At 41.6% G+C, this 23,554-nt stretch overlaps 1 protein-coding gene across 1 annotated transcript in view; it reads right to left on the minus strand.

Moving 5' to 3' along the window:
- Nucleotides 1-23,554, minus strand: part of LOC115088650 (G-protein coupled receptor family C group 6 member A-like) — a 38,316-nt gene that overhangs the window by 14,578 nt on the left and 184 nt on the right. The window contains exons 2-4 of the mRNA XM_029596911.1: nt 16,767-16,908; nt 11,838-12,141; nt 3,171-4,025 (exon numbers count right to left, since the gene is read on the minus strand). Coding sequence (XP_029452771.1) covers nt 3,171-4,025; nt 11,838-12,141; nt 16,767-16,908 — 1,301 coding nt within the window. The remainder of the gene's footprint in view (nt 1-3,170; nt 4,026-11,837; nt 12,142-16,766; nt 16,909-23,554) is intronic.

Consider the following 23,554-nt stretch of genomic DNA (forward strand, 5'->3'; position numbering starts at 1 on the left):
TCTAAACCCCCCTCCCCCGTTATTTAGCCTCCCTTGTACCCTTTTAAAACCCCACTGATTCACTTCGTTTTTTTTAATACTCACACTCCATCCATAGCAGAAGTAAAGATACACGGTAGGGGACCCCGTCGCATGCTTGGGTGCATAAATATTTCTACACACATTTCAAGGTCACTTCCCAGAACGCCCATGTCCTGCCCATGCTCCACCCAGACCATGCCCACACCCCACCCCCTTTTAAAACTTTTTTATTTGTGTGCATACCAGGAGATGCACGTGTACTTGCACGCTTTTTACATTCCGTGTGGCACACACTGGCCTGAGACACACACGCATCTCCCAGCTTTGGCACGCATAGAGCTTTTAAAATTGACCTTCTGGTGAGTTATATCTAGCCAAGTAACTGAGAAGGTTTCTGGGCTCTTTATCCCTGGATGCAGTCCAGTACTCAAGGTACTCATGGAGCTGCAGGGGAAGGAGTGGTGCTTGGAACAGTTTTGAGGGGCTCTAAGCGGGAATCTTAGAAAGGTTCCTTTGGCGTGGAAGCCTGTCCCCAGTTTCTTGCTCATTTGAGAGTCACCCTGGTTTGTCAATTTGTCAAGAAGTGGAGATACACTGGGGGGGGGGGGGAGGGAGGGGGTTCCAGCTCTAGGATGTATGTCTGCAACTGAAGGGGGTTATGCATCCAGGAGAGTAGCAGCAAGAATTTCTCCTAAAGTCTGTTGCAAGAGGAAATTACAGAGAAGAGGTGCTGGAATAAGGGAGATCTCATTCTGCTGCAAGAAATCTGCCCTGTGTACTCAAGGGATTTCAGAGGATAAAAGGGAAGCCTCAGACTGTCTTAAATACCAAAAAGAGAAGTTCCTAAGTCTAGAAAGTTAATTGCTAGTAACCTGATAGGGTTTTAGAATCAGAGAAAGCCATTGCTTGCTGATGAACTTTGTAGCTGTTTGGATTTTTGTAACAGTTCTAACTCACAGGAGATGTAGCTTTTATCAATTGATTACTATTCCACAAGTACTTCTGTAAAATCTTGTATTTTGGATCAATTCATACTTACATAGAAACATAGAAATGACAGCAGAAGAAGACCAAACGGCCCATACAGTCTGCCCAGCAAACTTTCACACGTTTTTTTTTTTTTTCTCATACTTATCTGTTACTCTTGGCCCTTATTAGTAACTTTTTCTTTCTAGTTACCTTCCACCCCCGCCATTGATGTAGAGAGCAGTGCTGGAGCTGCATCTAAGTGAAGTATCTAGCTTAATTGGTTAGGGGTAGTAACTGCCGCAATAAGCAAGTTACTCCCACGCTTATTTGTTTACCCAGCCTGTGCCATTCAGTCCTTGTTGGTTGTTGTCTGAATATAATTCCTCTTTCCTTTATTCCCTCCTGCCATTGAAGCAGTGAGTTGCGCAGGATATGTATTCCAAGTGAAGTATCAGGCTTAATTTATTCGGGGTAGTAACTGCCGTAACAAGCAAGCTACACCCATAATTATTTGTTTATCCAGACTATGTAATTCAGTCTTTGTTGGTTGTTGCCTGAATATAAATCCTCTTTTCCTTTTTCCCCCCTGCCATTGAAGCAGAGAGCTATGCTGGATATGCATTGAAAGTGAAGTATCAGACTTATTTGGTTTGGGGGAGTAACCGTCGTAACAAGCAAGCTACTCCCCGTTTTTTTTTGTGAATGCAAATCCTTTTTACCACATTTCCTCTTGCTGTTGAAGCATAGAGCAATGCTGGAGTCGCATTGACAGTGAGTATGTTTATTGAATAAGGGTATTAATCTCCAGGTAGTAGCTGTCATTCCCGCAAGCTACCCCCATGCCTCTTCTCTTCATTCACATCCTCTAGACTTTATGGATCCACAGTGTTTATCCCACGCCCCTTTGAAGTCCTTCACAGTTTTGGTCTTTACCACTTCCTCTAGAAGGGTGTTCCAGGCATCCACCACCCTCTCCATGAAGAAATACTTCCTGACATTGGTTCTGAGTCTTCCTCCCTGGAGTTTCAAATCGTGACCCCTGGTTCTGCTGATTTTTTTCCAATGGAAAAGGTTTGTCATTGTCTTTAGATCATTAAAACCTTTCAAGTATCTGAAAGTCTGTATCATATCACCTCTGCTCCTCCTTTCCTCCAGGGTGTACATATTTAGATTCTTCAATCTCTTCTCATAAGTCATTCGATGAAGACTCTCCACCTTTTTGGCCACCCTTCCTCTAGACTGCCTCCATCCCGTCTCTGTCCCTTCGGAGATACAGTCTCCAGAACTGAGCACAGTATTCCAGGTAAGGTCTCACCAAGGATCTGTACCAGGGGATAATTACTTCCCTTTTCTTACTCGATATTCCTCTCTCTGTGCAGGCCAGCATTCTTCTGGCTTTAGCTATCGCCTTGTCACATTGTTTCGCCGACTTCAGATCATTAGACACTATCACCCCAAGGTCTCTCTCCTGCTCCATGCACATCAGCCCTTCACCCCCCATCGAATATAGTTTTTTTGGATTTCCACACCCCATAGGCATGACTCTGCACTTCTTGGCATTGAATCTCAGCTGCCATATCTTCGATCACTTTCCCAGCTTCCTTAAATTCCGTCTCATTCTCTCCACTCTTTCCGGTGTGTCCATTCTGTTGCAGATCTTAGTAGAGATGTGAAATGGAACCGGAATCGGTTCGGATTTTGGTTCCAATTCACATGTGGGTTTTTTTCCATCGGACCCGATCGCATTTTGTTTATCGGCTGCGCCCCAGCCGATAAACAAAAAACCCACCCCGACCCTTTAAAAGTAACCCCTTAGCTTCCCCCACCCTCCCAACCCCCCCAAAAACTTTTTACAGGTACCTGGTGGTCCAGTGGGGGTCCCAGGAATGATCTCCCGCTCCAGGCCATCCTCCAGCTACCGGGCCGTCGGCTGCCACTAATCAAAATGGCGCCGATGGCCCTTTTCCCTTACTACGTGACAGGGTATCCATGCCATTGGCCGGATCCTGTCACATTTAGTTTTAGAAAGCGGGAAAATAGCCTAAGATCTTAAACATCACGTAATTAGGTTTCCTAAGTATAGAAAGGATTATAAAGGAATATTTGCGTGTTACTTAGGTTTTGTAAAACACAACTTAAAACAGATATTTTAACAACAGTCTTCCAATAACATACTGTACCTGCCATGGGGAAAAGTTGAGTTCAGCATCACATGTTCCATTGCTACATATAAGTTTTCTTATTGCTTGAGCTATAGCTGTAACTGCCAGGTAGGCACCATAAGAGCCACCCAGTTCAATGTTCTTCATTAGAAAGTCATCATTTGCTAATGATTCATTTTTTACACTGCAGACTAATGGTGACTTGAATTTGGTAGCATCTGAAATATTGCAAGTTTTTGTGGAAGTGTTTAGGCAGTTCTTATACTCTCTGTATTCTTCTGTACAGCCAAATCGAAGTTCTTTATATTCTTCAATGAAGGAATTTATGGCATTGGGACCTGGCTGCAGGCTTTGGAGGTATTCTGAAAAGCCATCAATATAAGTATTTTTATAAGAGAATCCAAGTATAGTTCCAACTTTATCAATGTTTTCCAAAGCAGCAACGTCTCTCGAGGTAGCCCAAACAGCACCAGCAACCCAAATTCTCGATATGTTGTGCTTGATCAACTCAGGAAACAGTTTATTGACAAGTTGACTTTTGAGAAAGGTAACAATGACTTTTGCTGTAGTATTTTTGAGGTAGCCAATAACACTGCTGATCTTTGCATCTATTTCTGAATGAGTAACATAAGATGGAAGTAACTGTTGAAATGCAATACAGATGGCTTGTTCCTCAAAAAAAGTCTTTAAACTTTCAGCAGCAGCTCGACCATAATCATCATCAGTTGCAATGACTCCAACCCAATTCCACTTAAATTCACTGAGAAGCATAGCCACAGCCTTTGTTTGGTAGAAATCACTTGGAACAGTGCGGAGAAATGAAGGAAACCGCATTTTGTCACTAAGGATGGCAGCAGTTGAAGCATGACTTATCTGTATTAAAAAAAAAATGCCTATTATTATCATATTATTTATTTGCTATAACATTTATTACATTGTTATGAAGGGAATCAAAACTGCAGTCTGAACAACTATATAACATACAAATATGTTCACAATTGTTTATAATCCTAATTCAAATCCAGTTTATTTAATTGCATACATAGACAGTTCCATGTCCAAAGCATGGTACGAGCAAATCAATGAGCAATATAAACAGAAAATATCAAATGACAAAGTAAAACCACAAAGAAAAACAAAATTTACAGATATCAAACTGCAAAAATGATATAGCTAAACCAGCAACAGTATAACTTTATATAAATAAAACAAAAATAAAATTCCAACAGAAATAAAACAATCAATACAAGTATTAAGAATATCAGTGCCCCTAATGGAAAATAAGTTTCGATACCAGAGAATAAATTGAGTACCTGCCATCTTATGATCCATCATCACGCTTGGTTATTAAGTTAGAAGTAGCCTAATGGTTATGGCACCAGATGGATAAGGAGGGGGGGAGTGAGGGTTCAAATCCTCCTCCTCCTCCTTATAACCGTGTAGAAGTCACTTCACCCTCCATTGTTGTAAGTACAAATTTAGGGGAAAATTTTCAAAAGAGTTATGGCAGTAACATTCATTCTGGTGCATAGGCGCATATGTGCATGTGTTTGCTGGCACGCGCACATGAAATCATCCATTTTATAATATGCGTGCATGTTATAAAGTCATCAGGACGCGCTTACACGTGTGCACCATTCTATATGGGTGTGCGCAAATGGCAGGTCTACAGCATAAGTGGAGGGATTTTGTAAGATGCACGAGCCAACGCCAATACCCATTTTTTCAGCCCATTCCCATTTCGCCCAATTAAAGGATAGGGCTTGCTTACCCCACTCCCCAGCTAACTAGCCTTTCTTTTACTCTACCTGCTCCGACTCTTAAAATTCTACTGAGTAGCCTAGGCTTTTTTTGTTTTGCTACTTATACCTCCTCCATAGCAGCAGTAAAGTTACGCGGTAGGGGACTCTAGCGCACACTTGTGCACGTAAGTACTTATGAGCATATTATTACTTACGGATCTGAACCGCACCTATCCCGCCCAGACTTCACCCACACCCCGCCATTTTTCTCTCTTTTGGATTTGTGTATGTTCCAGGAGATACGCACATACTCGGCTGCTTTATAAAATCCTCGTGGCATGCGCTGGCCGGAGACATGCACGTATCTCCCGGCTTTATAGATATATCCTCCAGATATATCTATAAATATAACATATTGTTGTTGTAATTTTCAAAAGCCCATTTGCATGTTTAAGATCACTCATGTGTGTAAAAACCTATTGACAATTCAATGGCATATATCAATGCAATTTCTAAAAGCTCATTTACACAGAGGGATGGTAGCTTTTAAACCGGCACCCAGACACACACGTGCACGTGCTTTCCCTGCTCGTGCCTAGGGATGCAACTATTTTATATGTATGCATGTATATCATGCATGCATGTATATGCATGCATGATATAAAATAGGCTGACCGTGCACACCTGCACTCAATTTTAAGTGGGTGTGTGCCTATGTGTACAAATACCACTTCTACTGTGTAAGTGGGGGGGATTTTCATCGACACACGCGCTGTCAATGCCCGCTTTCCCACTTCATTCCCAATTCACCCAGTTAAAGGACATCCAAATCCTCCTAATTTTAATAGGTCTTTTTCCCCTCTGTTAAATCAAACCCTTAAAACCTCGCTGATCTGTTTATTTATTTATTTTTTTTTGAGTTATGATTTACACACCATCCATAGCAGAAGTAAAGTTACATGGCAGGTGACCCGGCACGCACCATTGCACACAAGTATTTATGTGTTAATTTCAATGTACGCACTAATTTCAATGTATAATCCATGAATGCCCATGCCTCGCCCAGACAATGCAGATTTTTTTTTTTTTTTTTTAATTTGTGTGCATGCAGCAGGAGGTACACAAATATTCGGGTGGCTTTTAAAATCCACTCAGCTTGCACAAGCCCAACATACTCATGTATCCTCAGCACGAGTCAGACTTTTAAAATTCATCTTTTAAAGCACATTTGCACATGTGAAACCCGGTTTTAAACATATAAATCCTTTTGAAAATTACCCCCAATGATTATGAGCCCTCTATGGACAGGAAAAATATTTACAGCATCTGAATATAATTTGCCTTGAGCTACCTATGAAAAAGTGTGAATTAAATACACAATAAATACATGTCTCTGAATGAAATAAATTGGCTCCATATGTAGGAACGAATGCAGTCTAATTAACTATCAATAACCTGAGAAAAAAGTCAGGTCTTTAACAATTTCTTAAAAGGAATTAAATCTTTGCCCATGCGAATGTCCCTTGGAAGGGAATTCCTTAGTTGTGGGACAGAACCAGTGAAGGCCTGAGACCAGGTACAAGTCAATTCAACCATTTTCAGAAGGAACCGTCCAACACCGTTCATCTGAAGGACACAAAGGACATGTGCGCAGATAAATGAACAATCTGGCAGACAGGTGATCTGGGGCCAGGCCAGAAATGGCCTTAAAGATTACGGAAGGACCTAGAAAGGAGCCTGACAGAAAACTGACTGCTAATGCAGAGTCATTAAAATAGACGAGTATGATGGGGTTTATATGCCAGCCTGGGGAGGAAGGTTACAATCTCAGGAACTAAAAAACCCCGGAACCAAAAACCCCAGGGAAGTTATAAAAGGGGGAAGAAAAACCAGGAGCCAAAGAGCTAGGGAGTCACAATGGTTCCTTCCCCCAGTAATAGAGAGACATGAGACACAGGTGTGGGAAGAAGAGGGTGGAGAACCAGGAACCAATCCCTGGCCACTAGGGAAGGAGCCTCCAACCTATAAAAACAAGCCTCAGCCAGAGCAGCCTCAGTCTCCTTCTGGGGACTGAAGAGGCTGGATCCTAGACCGTGATGTCTATCTTGGAAAGGGCTCAATCAATTTTCCCTAAGGTTGTGGTCGCATCTATTGGCCGGTTAGTGATCTCCAACCATAGCCTGGTCATTTGTTCTTTATTCCCAGCTAAATCACCTAAAGATTTTGTTATCTTGGAAAATGCCTCACTGGTTACTCCATTGCTTTTCAGATTTTCTCAGGGTTTGTTTAGTGTGTTTTAATTCTTCACTATGTAAAGATTTCTTATTTCTAGAGGTGTTGCCTTTTTTTGGAATTTTTTTTTCAGGACTAGGCATAAGATATTGGTTATTTCATTGATGATATTATCCCAGGAGTCAAAAGCTGAGGAGGTATTATCAAATTTAAGATCAATTATCTTGTTTTTAATAGTCTCTTTGTTGCGCTGGAGGTAGACCCTTGGCCTCTTGCAGGATTGGTATGGTCCTCTGAGAAATCCCAGAGGGTGCCTGCCGCCAGGAGGCGGAGCACACAGGGAGACAGAAGCAAGCTGGAGCTTCACCAATAACGGCCTGGGGGCTCTGTGAGTTGAGCCCTTGGATTCCTGGGTTGCCTGGGCTTAGGTGGGCCTCTGGGGGTCTCCCGGAGAGATGGCAGAGAGGTGTGCCCACAAAGAGTAGAGGTGCGCGGCTGACAGTGAACAGACAAGCTAGACCGGAACAGAGAGTACCGGAGACCACGGGTACGAGGCAGGAACTGTAGGTCCTCCGGGCAGGGTAGGCAGCGCCTAGTGGTCTAGCTCAAGGAAGTCTGCAGACAGCGTCAATGCAGGTAGGCCTGATGGTCTCAGGAGAAGCAAAGAGAGTGTCCGAATGGAGCACAAAACCAGGGTATCCATCCGAGGATGGTCAGCCAAAGTAAGGGTCAGTTCCAGGTATCAGTCTGAGCGTGGTCAGAGGCAAGCAGAAGTCAGTATCAAGTATTCTTTTCATTTTTAGATTTTATTTTTTTATCAAATGATTTTCCTCAATTTAATTTTTCTATTTTCACATCAAATTTTCAGCAGTAAACTATTTCTTATTTTAATTTAATTTCATGGATCTTCATAATTTATCTGTTTCAACATCTAAAGTATGTACAAAATCAATTTTAATACCAAGTTGTCTTTTTTAGAATCGTTTTCAGTATTTTGTGATGGTTTCACATTGAAGTTGTTTTATTCAAAGAACCCATCTGTACAGGTACAGGTACTGTTGTTTCTACAGTCTATGCTTTCCCTTTTTTATATCAACATCCATTGTGCTGAGACACACATATTGAAAATTCAAAAACTGTGTAATACAGATGCAAGCCATTGTGATTTTTTATTCATTTAGTGATGTTTGCACATTTAGTCATTTATTTACATTTGTTTGTACATTTCAGTTTATATGTTGTCAAAATATGTGCACACAATTGAGTATATTTAATTTCCATACAAGTAAGTTACAGTTTTTACATACATTTTTGTTAATTTGTCTCTTATATATATGTGTTTTGATTTTAATTTTATTTTGTCTGTAGTAGCCCCTGAGGCAGATCATACATGAGAGAAACTCGGCCAGAGTCGGGCAAGTTCGAATAAAGAATCCCTTGTTACACTGATCCTTTTCGTTTTTTCGCTATCCAGCATTATTGATCGGCTTCCGCTTTGTTTTTTGGGTCCAGACTTTGTGATTGAAATTACAGACCAATGCCTTTTTTCCTGTTCCTCAATAATGACAATCCACCCAAAGTATAGTCTTGAGAGGGATGCAGTATAATATAATGCATCGGAAATATTTTTGGCCACTTAAGGCTTTTAAAGCCGGAATAACAACTTTTAATGCATGTGTAAAATATAATGAAGCAGAAGCAACTTTTTTACATTGTCTCTGGCATTGTTCTTATATTCAAATGTTCTGGTCCTCGATTTAATCCTTTCTGACTTACTTACACATGTCCAACTTCACATGGTCTGTACATTTCTGTATTTTTATTTATTTATTTATTTAGCATTTTTTATATACCGAGGTATAGCATAGATGCCTTCACTCCGGTTTACATATGGAACAACTTGTTACATTGAAAGATTTAAAACTTTAAAGTTTAACAATAGTGGGAAATGGCACCAAAAGAAGAGATATGAACAAAGAACATAGTGTAAACAGGGTAGATACACTGAATAGATAGGCAGAGATAACTGGGTTCTTCAAAAAGGAGGTATCAGTGGCTTGAATCAGTAGAGATTGTCCAAATGGAATATTTAAAGTTGGCAGTTAATGGGATTATAGTATAAAGTCATTGAGAGTTGTCCTTAAGAGTATGGTTGAGAAGCCAAGACTTTAGGTCTTTTTTGAAGGATTTTGAGTTTTCTTGCGCGGTGAGGAAGTGGGGTAGTGAATTCCATAGTTTTGGTCCGATGATGGAGAAGGCTCTGTTTTTGGTGGAGGATAGTTTGGCATTTGGGAGTGAGGGAATCACAAGTTGAAGTTTACTAGAGGTTCTTGTTGTGCGTTGAGGGCGAAGTATGTGTATAATGTCATCAAAGGCAGTGTAGTCGGCTTTGTAGATTGCATTGTGGATCAATGAAAGAACTTTGTATTCAATTCTTTTTTCTATTGGGAGCCATTGTAATTGGTTGAGGACAGGGGTAATGTGATCATATTTGCTTTTACCCGTTAGAAATCTGGCAGCAGCATTCTGAAGTAGCTGCAAGGGCCTCAAAGATGATTTTGGTAAACCAATCAAAAGGGAGTTGCAGTAATCCAAACCGGAAAAGATGAGGGCTTGTAGTACGGTTTTTAAATCGTGGGGGTTATCTTTTTTTTATTTTTATTTTATTTTATTTTTGGGTTATCTTCAAAAATCTGTCAGCATGAAAAAACATCAGAAGTTACTCTTGTTCAAATGCTGTTTGGCATTAAATGTTTGGCTCGTCGGAATGGACCCTCTACTAAATGTTTGGAAAATGACTATGTTGGACTTACTACTTTTGGAATATCATTCTGTGGATTCCTCAAATTCTAATTCTTTTAATAGCTTTCATGCCATTTTTTTCTTGTACTTCCTGCTGATTTATGGGACAAACTTCGATAAGAATCAAACCTGCACACTATTAGTTAATACTTACATACTCTGCATCCTATATGTGGTTATTGCTTTTCACTCAATTTTAATGGGGGTGGAGGGAAGGTGAATGTTACCATTCTAAATTTTGGGAAGTTTACATAGTATATTTATTTATTTATTTATTTAAAATTTTTATATACCGGCATTCATGTTGCAAACACATCATGCCGGTTTACATATAACAGGGGTGTACAGTAAACAATTCAATAACCTATTTGTGTAGAAGGAAGCAGTTACAAATAACAAGGTAATAGAACTGGGAGGAGAGAAGAAAAGAAAGAGAATAACATTAGGTATAGGTATTTACATTAGTAATAACATTTTTACATGTGGAAGTGGTAGAATCTGGCTGAATAGAGTTAATCGGTGTCCGGGAAAGCTTTTTTAAACAGCCAGGTCTTAAGTCTCTTCCTGAAGGTTGGGAGGCTGGGCTCCTGTCTAAGGTCCGGTGGGATGGAGTTCCATAGAAGGGGGCCGGCTGTTGAAAAGGCCCGATCTCTCAAGGTAATGTGTTTGGTAGTTTTGGCTGGGGGCACTTGAAGAGATCCTCTGAGTGTGTCTCTTGTTGGTCTGGAGGAGTTATAAATTTAGAATGGGACTTGTAAGTCGAGTGGGGTGTGTTGATGGATGGTTTTGTATATTATGGAAAGAGATTTGTAGAGGATTCTAAAGTGAACAGGCAACCAGTGGAGATCTTTTAGGATTGGAGATATATGGTCCCTCCTCCTGGAGTTTGTCAGTAATCTTGCCGCAGCGTTTTGTAACATCTGGAGGGGTCTAGTATAGGAGGAAGGTAGGCCCAGAAGGATAGAGTTACAGTAATCGATCTTAGAAAAAATGATAGCTTGTAGAATGGTTCTGAAGTCCTGAGTGTGGAAGAGTGGTCTAATTCTTTTCAGAACTTGGAGTTTGTGGAAACAGTCCTTGGTGGTTCTGTTGATGTAAGCTTTAAGGTTCATCCGGTTATCAATTAATACTCCTAGATCTCTCACCTGTGTAGTAGTTGGGATAGTTGGAGGATTAGAGATGGCATTATTATCTGGGGAGATGAGAAGCAGTTCTGTTTTAGAGGAGTTTAAAACTAGGTTTAGGTTAGCCAGGAGATGTTTAATTTCGAAGAGACAGTTTTCCCAGTGAACCAATGTTTTTGTGTAAGATTCTTTAATGGGTATCACGATCTGGATGTCGTCGGCGTAGAGGAAATGTTTGAGGTTAAGGTTGGAGAGGAGTTGGCAGATAGGTAAAAGATATTGTTTGCACTGACATCTGTACCATTATTTATTTATTTATTTATTGTTTTTGTTATACCGAGTTTCATGATAGGCATCACATCAACCCGGTTTACAAATAACAAGGAGTGTAAAGCATAACGTAACGTAAAAAACAATATTTTCAATAAGAACCTTGAACTTTAAATACAGTGAATCAGAAAAAGGGAGAGGGAAAGTTACAAAAAACAAGGAAAATAAACTTGGGATGGAAGGGGAGAAATTGAACAGCACAATATTTACATTTCAGCCTATTTATATATAAATATATAAATTTATATATAAATATATTTATAAATATATATATATATATTTATATATAAATATATAAAAATGTTGAATATGGGGGGGAGAGAGGCGGGATTAATACTTGGCCAACTGACTTCACTTGGGATACCATAATCTAACAAGCATTGTCAAAACAGGAGGATTGAACCTCTTGGTTATAAAATAGAAGTGATTATCATTTCTTTTTTTTTTTAATTTACCTGTGGAATCAAATAGAAACTCAGGATTTTGGCAACTGCTATAGACACTTCAGAAAATCCAGCCCCTACTATAGCTTTCACCAATGGATTATAGTCAGAGTAATTGCACTTTACTGGTACAACCCTCTCAGAAGAATTATATTTGGAAATAAATCTCATTGTTCCTTGATAGGCTTTGAAGACATCTGCACATGTATCATAGATTTCATATCCCAATGTAATACCAGGTAAGAGAGTGGAATTGTTGATTCTTTCAATTGTGTGTATCATAGCGAGGGTTCTGATGAAATGTCGTATATCAAACCTAGAATAAAACAAAAGCATGTGTTTATATTAGTGGCAAAGGGGGTCATTTTTCAAAATGCGGTAAGGCGTTTTCGCATGCATTAAGGGCTTATCGCATGCGAAAACGTGTTTACCGCATGCGATCGCACCATATCGTATGGTGCGATGCAAATTCGAAAAATAGGAGGAGTTAGGGGCAGAGAGTGGGCTGGGCTAGCCTGCGAAGAGCTATTGCACAGCCATAATGCAGATTTTAACTACTCCTCTTTCAAATGCGTTAGGCTGTGATGTGTCCTGTAAGACTTATTTCAGATGATTTGAAGGCTCCAGAGCCCTGAGAGAGGGAGAGGGAGAGACACTGACTGACCATAATTTCATGGCCCATAGGCAGGTATTTGTATCCCTAGGGTAGGCCCACCTAGTAACTCGAGGTGGGGATTAGGTAAGTGTGTAGGGGGTTAGGGGCCACTTGGACATGCTACGTGACACCTATGAACAGAACAGTGGTCTCTTGTGAAGATTTGCTGGCCTTCGGAGTGAAGAAACTCACTCCAAGATGAGATTTGGGCATTGTTCTCTCAACCTAGCTTGATGTTACCCAGGTAGAGAGTCCATCAAGCTAGGTTGAGAGAACATTGCCCAAATCTCATCTTGGAGTGAATTTCCTCACTCCGAAGGCCAGCAAATCTTCACAAGAGACCACTGTTCTGTTCGTAGGTGTCACGTAGCATGTCCAAGTGGCCCCTAACCCCCTACACACTTACCTAATCCCCACCTCGAGTTACTAGGTGGGCCTACCCTAGGGATACAAATACCTGCCTATGGGCCATGAAATTATGGTCTCTCTCTCTCTCTCTCTCTCTCTCTCTCTCTCTCTCTCTCTCTCTCTCTCTCTCTCTCTCTCTCTCTCTCTTCCCCCCCCCCCCCTGCAGAATCTGAAATGGTATTGCACTAACTTAGCTCTTCACACAGGTAATTATTGCAATAAACACACCCCTTTTGCTATCGCATGCGGTAAGTACCGCATTTTGATAAATCCAGGCCTTAGTTTGAAAAAACTACACCACTGAGCTTATTTTTGGACCTAAATACTCAAGCTAAAATACTGATTGCATTTTTAGGATAAGGCATTCTGGCAAATACTGTCTTTATCTGACCAAGAGCAAACTAATCCAGTCCTGGTAAATGCCATGAATTTTGTGCTACTCATTAGTGATGTGGAGAGTAGGGATGTGCATTCATTTTGGACGAATTAGGCAATTTCAACAAAATTTGCTTATTCGTCCTGTTTCAGGGACCCAGAAAAATGAAAGGGATTTTTCCAAAATTTCAGGAAAATTTGCTTTTTGGGTTAGTGCACATTAACAGGGGTTAGTGCATGCTAACGTTTAAATGTTAGCATGCACTAATGGGGAGTTAGTGCGCAATAACCCAAAATTTCGGGTTCCCCCCCCCAAAAAAAAAGCCCGAACCGCAGGAAAAATGAAATTTCCCGTGGCGGGCTGAAACCAAAGCCCGAACCAAATGGTTCGGGCAATGCACATCTCTAGTGGAGAGGCAAAAAATGTATTTGTTTATTCATTTCATAGATCACAATCATTCATTTGGTTTATTTCAAATAAAAGAAAATGTGTTTATTAGTTTTATTCATTCATTTGTTTCCCATTAAAGTCAATGGGGGAAGCAGTACAGCCTATTTTGGACTCCCAAATTGGTGTTTTCTAAACATTTCTAATGAAACTTGTGAGTAGACATCATCGGAAAGATAAAAGTACTCCAACGCATGAAGACTACGTTAATGTGGCACCAATAGCGGCATAAATAGCCCTTGGACCCACAATGAGGCAAAACACTACCAGCAGTGGCAGGAGTGTTCCAAGGCACTGTTAGAGGAGCAAGAGTGGCCAGAACATTCCAAGGCTCCAAACATTGGGCAAAGGGCACCAACAACAGTGGTATAAACTACCCCAAGGCTGCATAAGAGGGCCAACATGAACAACTTACCAACATGAAGAGGAAGCAAAGCATAAAAAAGAGGCAGGAAAAACACCATGGTAGTAATAAAGGGTCACTGCAGCAGAAAGAGTGGCTTGAAAGACCCTAAAGCATAATGAGAAGTGTAAAACAGCCACCCACAATAGTAAGAATAACCCTAGTCACAAAATGAGGGGCAAAGGGCACCAACCCAAGTGGTACAAAGCCCTAGGCAGGGAGGAAACATCTAGAGGGGACCTGATATCATTTCCATATAGCATCATTAGGGATAAAAGCTGGCTGTTCAGACTGGGATATGGTCTTCCCCTTTGCTGTATATAATCTCAGTTTTGTCAGTATTATCTGCTTGCTCCATCTCCACACTGGAGGCTAACATGCTACTGAACAGACACCAATTTATCTTCAGCCACTAGCTAGTCAATATCCGGTGATTCAGAGAATCTAAGACATTCTTCTTCTTCTGAATCGTTTTTTGCAAGTACTGTCTCCATGGTCTGAGAAGCAGTAATGGATGAGTGTGCTCCTGGTTTTGGGTGCTGCACTTCTGCTGCCCCTGCCTATATAATCCATTGAAGGCTAACTACCAGATGAGACCTGTAATCATAAGAACTGTAAGGGAAAGGAGTTTGAAGAAAAAGACCAAGAAAGCATAAACTCATTAAAGATAACTGTGTAAGGTTTGTTTAAAGCATTGGATTACCAGGACAATACCAAGAATTGGCAAGTACTGTAAGGGAAGATAATTTTGAAAGAACCTCAAAGACAGGTGGAGTAGAGGAGGAACCACCCAAAGATACCAGGAATAGTTTGGAGCAGTAACAATGGCACTGGTGATTAAAATCACAAATGGTAGGTGTAGAGCAATGCAGCAAGAAGAGTGGCAGCATGGACCCAGTGAGGGCTGAGGCAGGAAGAATAGCATCAAAAGCACCAAGAGGGGCAAAGCAGTACCAGGAGTGGCATGAAGGACTCAAAGGTCTATGAGTGGTGCAGCAAGTGTGCAAAGCATTGGATTGCCAGGATAAGATCAAGAGTTGGCAAGTACCATAAAGAAAGGGAATTTTTTTGAAAAGGAATTTGAAGACAGCTGGGGCAAAGGCAGATCCACCCAAAGGTATGAAGAATGGCTTGGAAATGTAACAGCAATGGGGTTGGAGATTAAAATCACAAATGGTAGGTACAGAGCAATGCAGAAAGAAGAGTGGCATTGCTTAACAAGCAGAGTTAGCATGCTTTGCAGTGGCACACACTAATTACTGACTGGCTAAACTACACCCAGTAGTTCACATAGTGTGTGCAAAAATGTCTTTCACACATTGTGTATATGTACTGACTCCTTGTGCATGCACACAAACTCTGGGACAGATAAAATACAGATATGGCTCAGGCTGGAGTTTACTGCAATCTTCCTGTGAAGTTAATAGCAGGTGCAGATTAGACGTCAAGATAGCACCAACAGCATATAGAGTGAGACAGAAAGACAGAGTGACATCAGAATACCCTAAGTCATCCAGTGCTGGGTATTGCAAACAGCACAGAGCCATCAAAATCTGCAAGGTATAGCATGTGGTCCGGATATCTCAAATAGCACAGAGAAATCAATGCTCCCCCTCTCCCTCAAAGCATCATGCTGTTGGTTGTGAACTGGTTAAACAATTTGAAACAGAGGACAAATAGAGTAACTGGTCAGTCCTTTCAATGTAAATGATAAATGCTAAAGTGCAGTGCCCCAGGGATCTGTACTGGAACCGGTGCTTTCCAATTTTCTATAATTGTTTAGCGCTCTCCAGCATTGGGCAATGAGAGAAGTTTAACATATTGTCAATGTAGTTTATAAAGAGGGTTCCTAAGTTTCTATATGCTTTCTATTTACTTAACAAAATAAAACAATATGTATCGTTTTCACTTTGTAAAATCAAAGTGAAAACGATACATATTGTTTTATTTTGTTAAGTAAATAGAAAGCATATAGAAACTTAGGGACATACATACACACACAACGTGCAGACTGCATTACATGTGGCCTATATGCATTTCTGAAGGGAAGTGAATAGAAAAGAATTGGAGATACTCTGGATAAATGTTTCAATTCAAACATTTGCAAAGGATTCATGTATTTATGTGGAAAATAAAACATTTTAAATAAATGAAATAAATAAGCAACTATTTCTGTTTATACAGTACCACTTGCTCAAAAAGTATAGCTGTACTGTTTATAGTAATACAAAATAATGTTTTTATCTTTAAAACAGTGAGAAATAGTGAGGACATGGAAGACATGGAAATAGGATGCTTTTAGCCCTTCCAGCATTACCATCATGCCTGTAGTGGAGTTCTGATATATATAGCAGTTTAAGAGTTTGGACTGGTTTGTTATCTGAATATCTCTGGAAAGAACATAATTTCTGATTAAATAATGCTGGACATGATTAAGATATATTCTTCTTAACTGTCTCAAGCATGTATAAAATTGGCTGATAAATAGAAGTGCTATATGAAGTAGTCATTTACTACAGTGTGGATAATAATTAATCCTAGAATATTAGACCTTTGCAGTGATTTTCCATTAATCACATTCTACCATAGTTTATACCTTTATACCAAATTTGTAGTTAAAAAAAAAAGACAAGAATAAATGAGGAAACTTACCCTGTGCAGGTGAAATCATCTGGGTAAGTACGGTTTGGTAAATTTGAAACTCCACTGTGAATTGGAAAGAGCCCTCCTATAATTACATGTCCTGGGAGTCTGGCCACATAGCCATCTGGGCTGCTGCAGGGTGTCACCAGGTCTGGACAAACACAGAGCACATAGAACAGGACAAAAGGAAACATTCTGTGCCTTGAGTATTCTAGCCAATAACAATTCTGAATAAAATTCAGACGAAATAAAAAAAAGATGTCTTTCAGGTGAAAGACAAAACACATCTAACTCTCTTACTGCAAGGTGCTGTCTTTTGTGAAGAAGTTTGAGGTGTGGCCCCATTGAAAAAAAAACACACCCACAGGTTACTATTGAATCGGGGCACAAAATTATGTAGAGCTAGTCAAAGGAGTTTTGCCACTTCAGAGTGTGACAAAGGTTTCATTTAGAAGAAAAAAAAAAAAGATTGATGCCCTACATTTCTTACCAAGTTCTACTCTGGCTGGGTGTCTGCTTACTCTAAAATGCTTAATTGCATTTGAAATAACTCTCCATTGGTCTGAAGAAAATGTGTACACACTTTTTAACTTTATTTTTAAAGTAAGACTGTAGGGATTTCTATTGAATTTGCTTTCAGAATTATTCTAGCTGAGCAGCCTTTCTCTCCCACCTCCCACTCAAGCTGCTGGTTGCCTTATATAGACAATTTTTTGTAGAAAGTAAAGTCAAGTTCAAATACTTGGAAATACAATTTCCTAGAAGTTCTAAGAGTAACTAGTAAGAAAGATATTGAGAAGGAGTAGATCAATTTCAGCCTTTTGTTTTAAATAAAACCAGTAGAAATATGCTGAAGTTGATGCAGTGCATTAACCATTGGACACCAGTTTTTAGAGAGATCTTCTAGAGGCTGTAATGTTGCCCTATCTATGCCCAACTCTTTTGGCTGAAGATAGATATTGTTCTGCTTCTGGCAAAACTGGCTAGAATTAACAGGGTTTCCTCTAGGGATGTGCAGACCAAAAGTTTATGTTCATAAGTCGAAAGGGGGGGTCATTTGCGGTCAATATGGACATATGGAGAATTCCTTAAGTTGAGTCTATGTCCATATGTGCAAATAAAAATTTAAACCCCTCACCCTCCTTAATCCCCCCCCCCCCCCAAGACTAACTCCCTGGTGGTCCAGCGGGGAGTCAGGAGGCCATTTCTGAACTCCTTTGCGAGGAGCACGTGACGTCGGCGTCACGTCGGAGTGACGCGGCGTCACGTGATTCCCCGCGCGTTCGCTCCGAGACCCTCGTTCGACCCAAAAGGAACTTTTGGCCAGCTTGGGGGGGGCCTCCTGACACCCCCAAGCTGGCCAAAAGTTCCTTTTGGGTCGAACGAGGGTCCCGGAGCGAACGCGCGGGGAATCACGTGACGCTGCGTCACTCCGACGTGACGCCGACGTCACGTGCTCCTCGCAAAGGAGTTCAGAAATGGCCTCCTGACTCCCCACTGGACCACCAGGGAGTTTTGGTAAGTCTTGGGGGGGGGGATTAAGGAGGGTGAGGGGTTTAAATTTTTATTTAGGATCAACAATCGCGATTTCCAACGTATTCAACATAGCTATGTTGAATAAGTTGGAAATCCGATCGTTTTCGCCTCATTACTTTTTTAAGTTAAAAAAAAAAAAAAAAGTTGCGTTTTACATTTAAGTTCAAAACGAATGCACACCCCTAGTTTCCTCATGTCCAGAGTTGATAAAGTATGCCCTAACTCCCCTAGATGATCCCAGTATTGAGGTATAGAAGGATTACTGTTAGTAGGATCAAAGCTGTGAATTAGAAACACATTGCCACAAACAATACTACTACATAATTTCTTTATGGAATTGACAGTAGAAGAAAGTCTCATAGAGGCATTTGTAGTGAAAACAGAGATGACTGTGTAAGCCCACTGTAAAGAAGAATTCAAGAATGGTAGCAAAGAATCCCAGAAAACTAGTAAACCTCCTCTTTTGGGGGCTCTGACAAGAGAATTGTTTTGTAGGTAGAACTAAGGAAAAACAAGGCAGTTAAGTTTTGTGGCTAGCTGGTAGGCATTTATTATTGCATCAGATGAGCAAAGCACTATGGGGTAGATTTTTAAACTTGCACGAGCGCGTCCTAACAATAGATTCTGAGTGATTTTTTGCAGGGTTTTGTATTACCTCACATAATGCCTGGCAATGGAGAGAGTATGTATTGCTGTCACTGAAGCGATAACATAATTTGAATGTTTTTCTTATGGAGAGCAGTAAAGAGAAACATTCAGTTCAATCCAGCCAGCCATTTCAGTGATTACCTTCAATCAATGTTGTTGCGCTGCATTGGAAGGGAGCGCTAGGGGATGCTCCCCAGAGCAGGACAAGTGGTGTGTGCCCCTGCGGTGAGACAAGTCCAAGTCTGGAAAGGACACAGGAGATGAGATGAGGGCTTGAATTGAAAATCAGACGAGACAAGGACTGTAACTGAAGAACCGATGAGACGAGGACCCAGACAAGGAAGGACTCTGAGCACTAGGAAGACTCAGACAGTAAAGGATAAGCAAGAGCAGGGAGCTCCAAACCAGGAGAGAGTACGGAATTCTGATTCAGATTCAAGTTCAGGATTAAAACAAGGTCTCGAAGACTTGCAATTCTGAGGAGAACAGTGACATGGAGGTTCCTCGGCGACAACCAGCAGGGGTGGTCACGGACCACTCAGCCCTGCGCGCCCTTCACAACCCCACCAGGCTGGTCGTGTATCATGCAGGGATGGGACAGTGGAGCCACACAAGACATCAGGATCTTGGAACATCACAGAGCTTGGAACAGGAACTTGGAATACCAAGGAACTTGGAACATCAAGGACCTTGGAACATCACGGAGCTTGAACTTGGAACATCACGGAACTTGGAGCAGGACCATCAAGGAGATGCCAGGCTGGAGCGGAAGACAGGACGTCCTGGAGAGAACTTGTTCCTGGAGGACTAGCTCCTTGCGAAGGCCAGCCTGAAGAGGCCCTTTTGTAGGGCTTGAAGAGACTATGCCCAGGGAGGAATCCAAGAGGGCTACACCTGCACTGTAACTTTAAAAGAGGAAGAGAGCCATGGGCCTGCCCCCTAGGACAAGCAGGAAGAGGAAGTCCAGGACCTTGGACAGCGGCAATGCAGGGCACCGTGAGGAGGAGCCGGAGCAAGCCTCAGAACAGGCCAGACGAGGGAGCGGCGGCATCCAAGCCTCAGGCAGGTCGAGGAGCAGCTTCCCTGCCGCAGGAAAGACCGGGGATGAGGGCCCCTCCCCCCAGAGGGAGCAAGGAGTGTCGACGGCCTCCTGCCGCATTGAGGGATCCCAGCATGGCTCCTGCCGTGCCAGCAAGATGGAGGCCGGGCTGCGGGTACACAGTGTCGGGGAAGTCATCAGGCAAGGCCCAGGCTTCTGTGGCCTCTGAGCCATACAGGGAAGCGCCTCCCATGGCTCCAGCCGTGGGAGGAGCGAAACAAATGTACTATGCATTTCTTTTAATTGATAAATTTATGCATTTCTTGAGATTATTTTTTGTAGTCTATATCCAAAAATCACAGATGACACATTTATTAGACACTGTAATATGATATTTGAATCATATATCTATAAGGGGTGAAAAGAAGAAAAATGTTTTGTTTTTCATTTTGTTTTTGGGGGTGGTTTCCCACAAATTTCATTTCATCTAATATTTATTACATTTATTTCATTAAAAAAAACCCAAAAACATTAAACCTCTTCCTTCCCTCAGAAATAACAAACAAAAGAAAGAAATGGGGCCTCCCATGTCCCCCACCCATCATTCCCAACTGAAAAAATACCAGTGCCAGGATCATCCTCAGTCTCCAGTTACCCAGTGTAGGGGGATCCAATGCCGAGGCCTAGGCTCAAGCCAAAGCCTGGGCTTTATGTAGGGCTTAGGCCAAGGTTCCGGCAACCTACCACAGCCTAGGCCTACGCAAGGCCGAAGCTTCAGCCTGACCATAGGAATTGGGACTAGGTTTCCAGGCCTAGTTCAGATGCCTAGGCCCAGGCCAAAGCCTCAGCCTTGTGTAGGCCTAGGACATGATAGGTGGCCGAGAACTTGGCCTAGGCTCTGTGCAAGGCCCAGGCTTCAAGGCCTGAATCCAATGCTGGACCTTGGCCTAGCCTTCTCAGGTCCCAGATCATGGGGCTTCAGCCTGGACCCAGGCCCAATACCATAGCCCAGTCCAGAGAATTGGTTCCATTACTGGGGCCTCAAATAAGATCCCAGCATCATGCTTGAGAGTAGGATGTAGCTCCTGTATTGGGCTGTGGCATATCTGTAGGTAAGGCCCCGGGCTCGGGCCAAGCCTAAAGCCCTGGCTCCAGTGTCACACTCAGGGTTAGGCAAAGGCCCTTGCTTTGGACCACGGTCTATTCTCTAGGTGAGGCCCCAGCTTTGGGCCTGGGCATAGGCCCGATAGATCTGTTTTTTTGTTTTCAAAAGGAAACGTGAAAACCAACAAAATTTCATCAGATTTTCAATTATTTTACTTTGGGAACAAAATGAAATGAAATAGGATATTTTGTCTTATTTCCTATTTTGTTTCTCCCATATCCTATCTCTAATATCTATATATACCTATAAATATATATATTAGGGGTAGGAAGTTGTTTGCACTGAAATAGGAAATACAGATGATATTTACTATTTCATTTCGGGAAAAACAAAAAATGATAGGAAAAAATATGAAATTTTGCATTAATTTTCCTATCATTTTTTGCTGGGGGTTAAAAAAATGCAAGCTTAAAAAAAACAAAAACAGAACCCACCCAACCCTTCCTATTTATTAAAAAACTGAGGCCCCCCCCCCCCCCGCCCACCCTTCTGACTCCCTCAAAACTCACCACACACGGTAGTCTAGCGAGGTGCCCAAGAGTCACCTCACTAGACTACCCTATCATGTGACAGAGGTGTGCAATGGCACCGATAGCTCTTGTCACAAGTTAAGGGCAAAAGGTGGCCATTGCCATGTTGAATGAGGGCAACCACTGACCCGGGAGTGGGCATCATAGGGAGTGAGCTCTTGGACTGTGACATGATTGATACAGCCCAGAAATGAACTAGCTGGTCCCACTCTAACAGCAGGCAGACATGCTGGAGCTGGGTCTAGGACCAGGCCCGGCTTGACCAGGGGTACATACAGTGCATTTGCACAGGGCAGCACACCCAGGGGAGGCGGCGAGCCAATGGCAGCAGGAGAGACCACAGAGCCGCTGGCAGCCGAAAAAGCAGAGAGGCTGCAAGCCACCGGCGGCCAGCAGAGATGCCCATCTTCTGGTTACGTGTGCATGTGCCCACATGCACACACAGCTTCCACTCCCGCGCCGCCCCCCCCCCCCCCCCCCAAACAGGAAGGTCCGCAAGACCAGTCAGAATTCATCAGGAGGCCTAAGGCCATGGAGGAGTTCATCCCACCATAGCCTGAAGAACAGGAGGCCATATGTGTATGTGTGTGAGTGACTGAGAGCATATGTGTATCAGAGCCTGTGTGTTTGTTCATGTGTGTGTCTGAGAGCTTATGTGTGTGCATGTATGTGTCTCTGTTAGGGGCTGTGTGTAAGCTTGTGTGTCTGTGAGAGCCCATGTAGGGTCTCACAGGCACACATAATGTATCTATGAGGGGGAGAGAGCCTGTGCATGTCAGAGAGAGGGAGTGTGTGAGAGAATGAATTTGTTATTGTGTGAAGATAAAATTTGGGGGGTCCTACCTCCCCCAATTCACAACAATCTCAGGGTGACTGGAAATCAGAAGATCACAGGTATGGACAGCAGGAGATTTTTTTTAATCCTTAAGTTTTAATTATTAGTGTAATTTGATAAATCTGCTCTTTCGAACTATTTAATTTTCAGGGGGGAATAGAACATTTTTTAATTATTGGATTTTTTATTCATCAGATATTTTGAAATATTTTCTTGGTGTTTGGGAAATTATGTATATTCTATTCATTAACTGAAATATTCTTTTTATGAATATGATTTAACCATTATGATTGTTTTATATTTCATGATTTTAATATTTCATGTTTTTATGAAGAATGGTAATGTTTCTATTTTTCTATTGTTGCTCTGCATGTAGAGGCTGGCTTGTTGTGGGTTCCAGTTCAGTTCTCAGCACATTTCTGTTTATGCTTTCTGACCTCTTTATTCTGTATTTGGTGAGGGTCTCTCTGTGCTCTGCATATGTGACTGAGGTGAAGTATTTTGCTGGCATGTAATTTTTGTGAAGAGATGTAAAGTAACCTGGTTTCCTAATAAGAGTTTTATTGGTGTTCTAGGGCCTGGTGTAATATGTGCAGTGTTGCCATTTCATAGATAAGGTTGTTAGGGTTGTTTTGGTATGGGAGGTTTACTGTATTGTAATGGTAATTCTGTTTGTTCATGGCTTTCTGAGGGCCAAGCTCACATCCAATATGCATTACAAAAAGTCTAATTCCATAGGAGTTTCAAGTGTCTTTTCTTGCAGGATTTTCTGGTTGGCACCACATTAGTGCATATAAATATAATATGCATGTTGTGAGTGATATTTTTGTCTCAGAAGACTGTACTTTTGAATGTTCTTTTTCATGTAAAATTTATTATAAATGCATAATTTAATTGTGAGCGTCTGTAAAGGATATGGGGGAGGGGGGTTGCATATATGCAAGGCTGTAAGGTTTGCCTAGGGTACCTAATACCCTTCTCTATCCATGGGTTTGGGGGGAGGGGGGGTCTTGTTGGTTTAAAAAAATATAGATTGCTGGATGG

Source organism: Rhinatrema bivittatum, chromosome 3 (genome assembly GCF_901001135.1).
Source record: "Rhinatrema bivittatum chromosome 3, aRhiBiv1.1, whole genome shotgun sequence".
NCBI classification, from domain to species: Eukaryota; Metazoa; Chordata; class Amphibia; order Gymnophiona; family Rhinatrematidae; genus Rhinatrema; species Rhinatrema bivittatum.